The sequence below is a fragment of the Xyrauchen texanus genome, chromosome 16 (assembly GCF_025860055.1).
Source record: "Xyrauchen texanus isolate HMW12.3.18 chromosome 16, RBS_HiC_50CHRs, whole genome shotgun sequence".
Taxonomy (NCBI): Eukaryota; Metazoa; Chordata; class Actinopteri; order Cypriniformes; family Catostomidae; genus Xyrauchen; species Xyrauchen texanus.
In genome coordinates, this window is record NC_068291.1 from 41,300,379 (window position 1) to 41,311,213 (window position 10,835).

At 39.1% G+C, this 10,835-nt stretch overlaps 2 protein-coding genes across 7 annotated transcripts; both read left to right on the forward strand.

Moving 5' to 3' along the window:
• The first annotated feature begins 292 nt into the window (after positions 1-292).
• Positions 293-4,757, forward strand: LOC127657246 (zinc finger and BTB domain-containing protein 2-like). 6 transcript variants are annotated; one of them, XM_052145956.1, is made up of 4 exons: positions 293-927; positions 1,600-1,686; positions 2,989-3,169; positions 3,323-4,757. In XM_052145956.1, the coding sequence occupies exons 3-4, from the start codon at positions 2,997-2,999 to the stop codon at positions 4,461-4,463; spliced, it is 1,314 nt and encodes a 437-aa protein (XP_052001916.1). In that variant the 5' UTR covers positions 293-927; positions 1,600-1,686; positions 2,989-2,996; the 3' UTR covers positions 4,464-4,757. The 6 variants fall into 6 exon arrangements, with proteins under 6 accessions (XP_052001916.1, XP_052001918.1, XP_052001920.1 ...); XM_052145958.1 differs by having other exon boundaries at positions 293-466; XM_052145954.1 differs by lacking the exon at positions 293-927 and adding an exon at positions 943-1,375.
• A 1,511-nt stretch (positions 4,758-6,268) lies between these two features.
• On the forward strand, positions 6,269-9,836 carry LOC127656781 (sericin 1-like; the record flags this gene model as incomplete). The annotated part of the gene is made up of 3 exons (XM_052145243.1): positions 6,269-6,769; positions 8,390-8,447; positions 9,390-9,836. Coding segments are annotated over 3 exons (891 nt in total), but the record flags the coding sequence as incomplete, so codon positions are not given.
• Positions 9,837-10,835: the final 999 nt, after the last annotated feature.

Genomic DNA, 10,835 nt, shown 5'->3' on the forward strand with positions numbered 1-10,835 from the left:
GCGAGTAAATGACAGAATTGTCATTTTGGGGTGAACTATCCCTTTAAATACTACAAACAGTAGGGCGATTTGAATATCTGCATTTATGGATAACATATTTCTCCAATATGATAACATTATTAATCAGAAAACGTAATATTTTATAACTTCAAAGGAGAATGTATCAACCACATATTTTTCTATAAAAGAAATACCACTTACTGCAGCTTTAAGACAAATGAGGGGGCGGGGCAATTTTACAGTCATGACGTCAACTCAAAATAGAGGAAGTGCACCGGACCAACCACTAGCAAAGAGTATAGAAGCACTGTCGGTACGGATCGAGTAGTGACAAGCACCACTAGTGTGGTTTGAACTGTCAAAGAAACTTTATGTGAATCTGTGAGAATGTTGCAACTTTTTTTGTTACAATGTAGCAGTTTGAGAACGCTGACGCTCTAATATTTCGCGGGAAGCCACGTAGCAGGTACGCTGAGATAGATGAAAGCGTTTTAAAGTTGTTTTTGTTGTTTTGTGTGAATTATTTGAATCCGATGGTAAGTTAGAGAGCTGTTCATATTGATAGCAGTATCAAGAAAACAATTGACTGTATTGAAGGTGATCAGAATGACGTATTTGCTTCTTTGCAGTTGCATTAATTTGACATTATATTTAAGATATGACCTATGCAAACTGAGTGTGAGTGTTGACATGCTGTTCATAGTTGGTGGCTACATGTAGGCTATAGTCACACAGTTCATATAATGCTACATGAATGATTGCCTGATAATGTATATACAATATTTAACACTTATTTTAACGCTGAAACGGTGTGATTCATATTGGTATGTCTCTCAAGGCTCTACAGAGACTGTACCAACCCTTGAGGAGGACACAAGCCTGTGGATTTGCTCACAGAACATTGAATGGATTAGACAGTGTCACCAGGTCATATGCAGGGCTTTTACACAAAGACCAGACAAACTGTCACATTAGTTTACACCATGTTAGATTTACATGCTCCACAGGACTGCAAAGGGGAGAGTTACAAAGACAAAATAGGTTTATTTCTAAAATGCCGATTCCATTGCAATTTTAAATATTTGCAATGGATATATAATATATTTAAATATTTGCAATATATATACATACAAACAAACCCGTTGTGACGCCATGCTCATGTGCTACAGTTGAGATGATTGATTGTTCGATCAGTCTCCAGTGAATGACAGCAGTCCGGCGCGCGCTCGTGTCATGTGATGATTCAAACACTCCGGAAAACAGCAGCTGATCACTGACTGAACTCATGCAGCTCGATGGAGAGGTTTTCTTGGTTTCTCTAACAACGAGTTCAGTTTAAGATATTTATAAGCGCTCTGTGGAGAAAGAAAAGAGTGTAAGTGACGTTTTCAGGGTCGTTTTACTAATAGAAAACGAATGTGTAGCAAACCGGTAGTCGTTTTGTGTTCGTGACAGCACTGTCGGTTTCTCACTTATCTTGGAAGATAATGATAAATATGTTGTTTTCTTCTTATTTTTTAGAGGATGTACATTTTACAATATCATGTTGATTTTGTAACATTTTCTTGCACATTAATAAGGGTAACGTTATTTTGTCAGGTTTACCGTTTGGCCACGGATTTCCTTCGCGGAAACTTTCGTATTAGGAATTAGTTCACCAGCATTGGGCGGAGTTTCAGCACGCACGTACGTATACACGCACGCACGCACGCTCTTACGTATACACGCACGCTCGTACACAGACCCCCAAAATTATTTTGTGAGTTGTGAAATGTTTTGAAACATTTGTTTGTATGTGATCTTCTGCCTACATTAATATTTACACAAATATTTCAAATATTTAAATTTTTACACAAACATTTACTGAGGTTTGTTTCAATTTACTTGCGATTACCGCTCATCGACTTACACTTTACTAAACGCTCTGTATGATTACTATAGAGTTACCCAACCCGTGAAGTTTTCCCATTTTTATTACATGTAAAATAAAACATTTAGTCCCTGTATTCTGCGTGGCCTTTTTACTAATTAGGGCAGTCTTTGAAAGTGGCTTTTATAGAGAAGTTCACATACAAAAATACAAACATGTATATGGGTGACTGTAAAATAAGGATGCCCAAGATAATAAAAATGAGAAATAATTTCAAAATCTAGTTAAAACACATGTCAAGTTTGAAATATATTATTTGTATCCATGTTTGTTTTTTCTACAATTTGAAAAATATATTTTTTTTACCAAAACATATATTTAATGACTTTATTTATAGGTTACTTGATGGTGTAACCATCAAGTAAAAGGTATTATTTTCCTTGCGCCTTGAACACATGTGAGGTACACAACTTAATCATTAAGTTAAAAAAAACCCATTTCAAACATATTTATTCAAGCTTAAATAAATGTTTTTGAGTCACAAACATCAATATGTTTTATTAGGGTTACTTCGTTTGACCTGAATAAAATGTGCCTTTTCATAAAAATGCCAAAATATCAGATATTTTCTATACTTTACACACAGTCATGAAGGTATAAAGTGGTCTTTTTTTGGTCACTTGACAACAGACTGGCTACTTGTACTGACTTTGAATTGGTGGACTAAGGTTTTTCAAATAAACAAAATAGTTTCACAGCATATTTTTTATGAAATGCAAAAAGATTTTTCCAAAGTGCGTATGCTTTTTATTATTTTGTTTTCTTTTCGAGCATTTCAGCTTCTAGTAAGAATTTTTATTTACTATCTCCAGACGTTATACCACTTTTAGACATTTTTGACTATAAAGAGGTGGCTCTTTAATCCCCAGAAAAAAATATCAAAATGACTTTGAATTCAGAAATTGAAAGCATGTCCATCACAGTAGAGGTGTATTTGTAGAGTAATTGTTTTGTGTGAATTACATTTTTAGTGTATTTTTGAATAACTTTGAATTGACCAATCAGAGGCTTAGAAAACCTAATGTTTGTTTTCTTTTCATTTGTGTATGTTTGTTTAGGTGGAAAAATGGACTTGGCCCACCATGGTCTTGTTCTTCTGAAAAGTCTCAATGCTCAGAGGGAGTTTGGTTTCCTCTGTGACTGTACTGTGACCATTGGGGACGTTCTTTTCAAAGCCCATAAAGCTGTTCTTGCAGCTTTCTCAAACTACTTCCGTATGCTGTTTATTCACCAAGACAGGTAACGTGAAATTGAATGCCAATAATTTTTTTCTCCATAAAATATTGCATTTGTACATGACGTTTTTGTGACAAGTTCTTAATTCACATTTGCAGCAGAGGTGTTTTAGCAATGCTCTGAAATAATATAATTCATTCTGCTTCTCTTTTGCAGTGACTGTGTTCGACTGAAGCCTTCAGATATACAACCAGACATTTTCAGCTACTTGCTTAACCTAATGTATACTGGCAAATTTACCACACAGCTCATTGACCCTCTTTGCCTTGAGCAGGGTGTAAAATTCCTGCATGCCTACCCCTTATTACAAGAGGCAAGCCTTGTAAACCCTGAGTCCCAGAACGTACCTTTGACAAACTCCCTTTATGGCATACAGATATCTGATCAGACATTCAGCCCACCCAACAATAAAACAACTTGCAATGAAGATGCTAACAACTGTGAAATCAGGAGCCAAAAATTTTCAGAGATGTCTGATGTGGGGTATACATCTCCACAACCTGTTGGCATAGCGTCACCTACCCAAAACGTTGCTGCCACCATGATCCAACATCTCACCTATGGCATAATGAGGAGAAACACTTCCACTAGAAAGCATTACAACTGCAATTATTGTGGAAGCCGTTTTAACCATAGGTGCAAATTAAAGGAGCATCTACTTGTCCACATCAACCAAGCAACAGAGCCTATGGTGTCGTCTATACGAAATGGTTACACTTTTGAGGTTGAAGGTCAGGAAATGGAAGAGGACCATTTGCATGCTGACAGTGATGTTATAAGTGATACCGATCAACAAACATGGATGGAAGACACCCCACCATCCTCTGACATTGCTGATATAGACAACCTGGAGGGCACCGACATGGATCGTGAAATGAAGCGGCGAAAATTTGAATGTCTGACCTGTGGCCGCAAGTTCCTACAGAGGAGCCACTGGCGTGAACACATGTATATTCACACAGGAAAGCCGTACAAGTGTAGTACTTGTGGGAAAAGCTTCTGCAGAGCTAACCAAGCTGCTCGACATGCTTGTTTGAGTCAGGACGAGGACTCCTACATTATGGTGAACAAGCAAAGTTTGGTTCTTTGTGGTGGAGAAGACAACAGTCAGGTGGATGCTCTCTTCCTGTCTTCAGAAAGACCCTACAAATGCAGCATGTGTGCAGTACCTTTCGGCAGCCCATCTGAGGTTCCCAAACATCAGTGTTTGGTTAACGATGAGGGTACACCATTAGTAGGAAATGAAAATGGGGGTTTAATGACAGCTAGTACTCCTCTGGTAATCAATACTTCCTAGTATATCTTGCTGACCCAGCATTAGCCAGTTTCAGTGCCAATGTTTGACTCTTTTCTTTTTCCATTTTATTTAATTAAAGTCAGTTTTTGTATTGTAAAGTTGGTTTGAGAGAAGTATTTTAAGTGTACTCCATTTGTTTTTATTTATTTTTTCTCAGTTTTACAAAGTTCATGCATCTATTTGTTTGGAACTAATAAAATAGTAAAACATTTACTTTATACTGTCAGAAACATACCTTTGCCTCATTAACGTGTCATGCATTGCAGAGCTAACAAACAATAATTGAAATAAAATTAATGGTATTATTCAGGTGTGTTGTACATCCACTTCACACGGATCATAGCTCAAAGATGTGTAAATTTGACTTTATTGAAATACTTGAAATATACTTTGTATTAAACAATACAGTTTGAAATTTAACAAAAGTCTAGATGCTACTTATATATTTAGATCATTGTTAATATTACAACTTCTTTAAAGATGCATAGTCAAACAAGTCTGTAAGGTGGTTTCAAATGCTTCAGCTTTAAGGCAATACATTCGAATAAGTTTGATTCTGTAATGGCTTATTCTGTCAAGACATATGCTTTTCAAACCCCTTTAATACAAGCAAGGCAGCTTGTACAACATTACATTAACAATATATATATGTATATGCTTTTTTAATATAGATATTTAAAAAAAAATACATGTTAACAGCCCAGTAATTGCAAATTGGTTTGCATGCTCAATAGATTCTTATACTGAAAAATATATAGTCACATTGTTTTCATAAAGTGTTTTTCTTTCAATTAAACATGTCACATGTGACCACAGTAATTCTATTTGAACAAAATAAAATGAATGCAAAATAGTACCAAATAACTCTCATAGGATTTTTACTGAAATGTTAAACCTAACCTAAAACCTGTTAGAGACTAACCTGTAATCCAGTGTCTAAAACGTTTTATGCTCATTATAGCTTTGGTAAAGTGCACCAGAATACTGTACAACATATTTAGAGTATAAAAGCAATCTAGTTATGCATTTTCACGATTCTGCCTAAAGGTAAATCTGGAGGTATATAACCGTTCAAAATAGACTTGCCATTAAACTCTTTACTCATTTAATTAGTATATTAAAATACTAGGTACTTCACCTGACTACACCACTGAAAATCACTGTTAGTTTTCCAGAATACCACAAGTATCAATGTATAGGCTGTAATGCATGAATAAACAAATAAATGAAATGATATGGAATAAAACATGATAAAGTGTGAAATAAGAATGATCTGGATCTGATGTAAGAATCAGGATGAGATTAATACATACAGAAACAAATACACTTATACATATGACAACAATTTATGTAGAATAGTTGCATTGCCAGGGTATCACAATTTAAAATTAATTCTGTTAATGTAAAAATTTTGTGCACCGGCTGATTGTTTCATTATGGCATCTCCAACATATACAGCATCCTCCCACACATCATCTTCCACCTCTGATTGAAGTTCGGTTGAAGTGGACATGGGCTCATGCTGCAAGGAGGCATTTGCATTTTCTACATCTGAAATATCCTCTTCAGTTAAAACAGATGTATTCACCTCTTTCTCAGTCACAAGTGGTGGTTTAACATCATCAGCCACAACTGAAGGGTCTGCCTTTGCTTACCACTGGTGTCACAAGCATTGGAGCAATAGCTGGTGTCACCACCATAGGGCCTTTAGCAGGTGTTTCTACTGTTGAGGTCACAGTAGGTGTCTCCACCACTTCATTTATAACTGGTGTCTCTAATACTGAGAGCAGAGTTGATGTCACTGGTGTCACAGTCACCTGATCTACAAGTGTCATTACCTCTGGAATCACGACTGGTGCCTATTTCACAGCAACTGGCTTTACTGCTGGATTTACTTCTACAGTACTGTGGTCACAACTAATGTTTCAGCTACTAGAGTCACAACTGGTGTATCGACCACTGGGGTCACAGCTGGTGCCTCTTTCACTGCAACTGGTTTTACTGCTGTGGTTTATACTACTGGTGTCACAACTGATGTTTCTGCTACTGGAGTCACAACTGGTGTATCCACTACTGGGGTCACAGCTGGTGTAATTATTACTGGAGCTACAGCCTCTGTTATTTTCACTGAAACCACATCTGGTGTCTTATTCACTGGGGTCACAACTAATGTCTCTTCCACTGCAACTAACATTGGTTTTGATGCTATTTCTGATGTGATGGAAACAACTGTAGTTTCGACTACTGGACTCACAACAAAAGTTTCTGCTACTGGGGTCACTGCTGGTATAGCTACTTGTAACTGGGTATAGTGGGTAAGGAGGAGGTGAGAACTGGCTGAACAGTCAACATAACTGTAACACAAACACATAGACACACACAGAGCGTGCTGATTAGCCCAATTCAGGGCCAGGCGTGTGTCCTCACGGCCCAGCCCCGCCCTACTTCTCGTCACACTCCTCCATCACCTGACTCAGGCCGGGGAAACCCCTGGCATGACGTACTCCCTTCATCCCCCTCCCTTCCAGGAGGTGGGGTGTTTCCCTTCCAGCAGGTCTTCCCCGCCTTTCTGGAGCCCTGGGAGAGACGAGGGGAGGGAAAGGGGAGAAGGAAAGAGTGAGGCGCAGTGAAAGAGAGAGAAGAGAGAAAACTGGCTTCCTGGTCCTCAGCCACTCCTATGATTTCTGGCGGACGACAGCTCGCTCCTCCCCTGGCAGACTGCATTGAGTCCTCCGACCCCTGGTGGACAGAACTGCCTGGGGACAGAGGAGTCGCTGCCGGCCACTGAGAGTCAGAGGAACAGCTGTCATCCGCTGATAATTGGCGGATAACACCAGTTCCTCCGACTTTTTATCGGCGGATGACAGCAGTTCCTCTGACTCTCAGCAGCCGGCAACGACTCCTCCGTCCCCAGGCAGACGGCCGTAGCTTCTCCCCTGGCAGATGGCAGTGGCGAGGACCCTGCGACAATGAATCCCTCCACCTCCCCAGGTTTCGGCACCAATGTAACAGGGTAGTGTGGGCAAGGAAGAGGCGGGAGCCAGCTGAACAGTCAATGTAAGTTTTAATAACATAAATTAACTCAAATCAACTTAAACACAAACACATAGACACACAAACAGTGGCTGCATGTGTCTCTCTCTCTTTCTCTCTCTCTCTCGAACTAGTACCTCCGGCTCATCTTTATTCCCCTCCTGGCTGATTAGCCCGATTCAGGGCCAGGTGTGTTTCCTCACTGGCCGGCCCCGCCATCCTCCTCGTCACATTACTATTGGAGGTTCAACCTCTGTCACTAAAACAGCTGGTGTCTCCACCACAGAGGTTACAGCTAGCGTAACTGCAACTGGTCCTAACGTTGGTATCTTTATCACTGGAGTCCCATTTGGGATTTCTACTGCTAGGGCCACAGTGTTTATCTTTGGGGTCACAACTGGAGTTTCAACTACTGCACTCACAACTGAGGTTTTTGCTAGTGCATTCACTGTTGGTCTAACTACGTCAGGAGGTGCAGCATCTGTTACTATGCCTGAAATGAAAGCTGATGTCTTGACTACTTGAGTCACATTTTGCATTTGTACTTCTGGGGCCACAGCCACTGGATCAACAGCTGGTATTCCTACCAGTAGAGTCACATCTGGTATGTCTTTCACTGGAGCTACAGACCTTGATCTGTTGCCTAGAGTCACAACTATTGTAAATACATCTAGTGCTTTAGATGATGTCACTTCCACAGTGTCTGTGTTTTGATTCACTGATGTTACAACGGAGCTGTGTGTGTCAATATATGTTGTCATAGATGTAACTACTGGTGTATCTATTTCAAGTTCTGTAACCACTGATGTCACAAATGGGGTCTCCATTTCAAGTTTAGTTACAACTGCTGTCTCTAATTTTAATTCTGTTACCACTTGTGTTTCTACTTTTAGTTCTGTCATTTCAATGGCCCTGAGTTCAGACTCTACTTGTGTTTGCATCTCAGGAACAGTAACTTGTATTGATCACCGTTTCTATTTCAGGGCTCAGTGGTAGTGTCTGTGACATGAGCGCTACTTCAGGTTTTGTAACAGTTGATGGCTCCTCTTTCAAATCCATTACTGCTGGTATTTCATCTTTTATTCTGAGTTGTCTATCTACAACTTGATTGCCAGTGGTTTCTCTACCTCCTGTTCAGCAGGTTCACATTTTAGCATGGTGTCTTCTGTCGTTTCATCATTTAGTTTATTCACACTATTAACCTCATTTAGTGTAGCAGTATCATTTTGTGCCACTCCTAAAGACTCACTTGCTGTTGTTACAGGCCCTTTAATTAAAGCTGGTCCTGATCTTTCTGGTTCGGTGACAACAGGGGTTTTGTCTTTTCTTCTGGAACTGCTGTTTTTGTCATTTCTGTTGCTACTATTACTTGAGCCTGGTCTACTTGGTCACCAACTGTTGCTTCAGCACTTAAATCAGTTATTACTGATTTATAATGATCTTGTTCTGTTACCTCTGGTAGCTCAGATTCTGCAAGTGCCTGTGCTACTGGTACTGGTTTCTCTGTCTCTGATTGTTTTTTTGCATTCTCAATTATAGCAACTATCTTTAAAACATTACCAGTCTTAATATTCTCAGTTGTTATAGTTTGTTCATCCTCCTTGGACGTTTCTGGACATTGTTCTGTGCCCAGACTCAACTCTGTTTGAGAGGCCATGATTTCTGTCTGTACAGATCTTGTTTCAACTTGGGGAAGAGCAGTCTCTAGATGCGTTAGCATTTCTTCAGAATTAGCTTCAGGCTCAGCTGTTGTTTCTTTGTGTTCCAATACTTCCTTTGACATCTCAGAAATATCTAAATCCTCTCTTAATCCTTTAACTATCTCTGCATTTCCTGTTTCAACATTTTGTTCAATAATTTCAGGAGATGCCTCGGTAATATGTGTATGAGCAGAAACCTCTAGATTCTTTGATTCATCGACTTTAACATTTGTTAATGTTTGCTCTTCCTTTACTGCAAGTTCCATTTCATCATTCAGACCTATCCTGTCTGCTTTGTCACTTGCACCTTCTTCCACTTTGTTATCATCTATTCGAATATCTATTTCTTTGGGCATTTCTTCAAGCTCTGGTGTAACTTCATCCATCTCTTCAGACTTTTCAACTAATACTGTTCCTGGAAGTGACACCTCCTCGGCTGGTATGTTCAATAGTTTTTCCTCCAACTCTTCTCTGACAAATAATTCAGCTGCAGTTTCTGAAATGTTTTCAGCCTCAATATTTTGAACAGCTTCTGAATCTACAACATCAATACTCTTCTCTGCTTGTATGTTCTCAATTCCCTTCTGTGACATTTTGCCCTCTTCAGTTTCTTGTATTTTCTCACAGATGTCCTCCACAATCCCTGATGAATCACCTGCGGAGACAACTTGAAGAACTGTCTCTACTTCTGCCCCTCCTGTTTTTAAGACTGTATCTTTTATGTCCACTTGCATTTCATGAACATCAACATGTATTGATTTAACAAATTCTATTTGTATAATGTCTTCTACCTCCAATGCCTCTGCTTTTCTGGAATCTGAAATTGGACTTAAAAAACTAATAGTCTCTTTGGTTTCAAGACATTCCACAGTAGAGGGAACAATTTCAATTCCTTCCTCATGGATGTCTGAAGCTTCACTTGTAGTAGTGTCAGAAACATTGGCTACAACATAATGTGTCAAAGACTGCTCAAACTCAGCAGCTGACAGTTCAACATCTGGAAGCTTGATTTCTTTTTCAACTTCAGCAGTTACATTAGTGCAATGTACTGGTTGTCCATACACAGGTTTTTCTAACACTGAGTGTAATGGACGTTCTTTCTCAAGACCATGTATGTTTTCTGTAATTACCTGATCCAGCACAGCTTCACTTTGTATTGTATCAATCTCTGCCACATGAACAGGTTCAATACACGTCACTGGTTCTATTGGAAATTTCTCTTTGTTCTGCTCTGCCATCAATTCATTAACTTGCTCTATATTAAGTTCCGTTTTAACGGCATTTGTTATAACTCGTTTCTGATACATTGTCTTAACTTCCACTATTTCAGCTTCGAAGACCTCATCTTTCCCAAGTCCTGCTATTTCGAGTTCATCTTTCAGGTTATCAGAGACTAATACAGTCAGGACAGCATCACTTACTTCAGGAACCACTAGGGGTGCAGGGAGAGGTTCTTCCAAAGACTCTATTTCCTGAGATACTAAGCCTGTACATATTGCTGTTGCATCTGTTTTCTTATGTGCAACTAAAACTTTTGTTTCTTCTGGTGTGGATGAATGTACAATATAAGGTGAAAATGACACAGCCAGGGACGCTTGGCTTTCATCATTTGTGGTTACTAACTGAAGACTTGGAGTCA

Excerpts from the sequence above, each read along its gene's own strand:
- LOC127657246 (XM_052145956.1), top strand. The coding sequence starts at position 2,997 with ATGGACTTGGCCCACCATGGTCTTGTTCTTCTGAAAAGTCTCAATGCT. Across the intron at positions 3,170-3,322 it reads CTGTTTATTCACCAAGACAG|TGACTGTGTTCGACTGAAGC; the intron begins GTAACGTGAAAT and ends TCTCTTTTGCAG.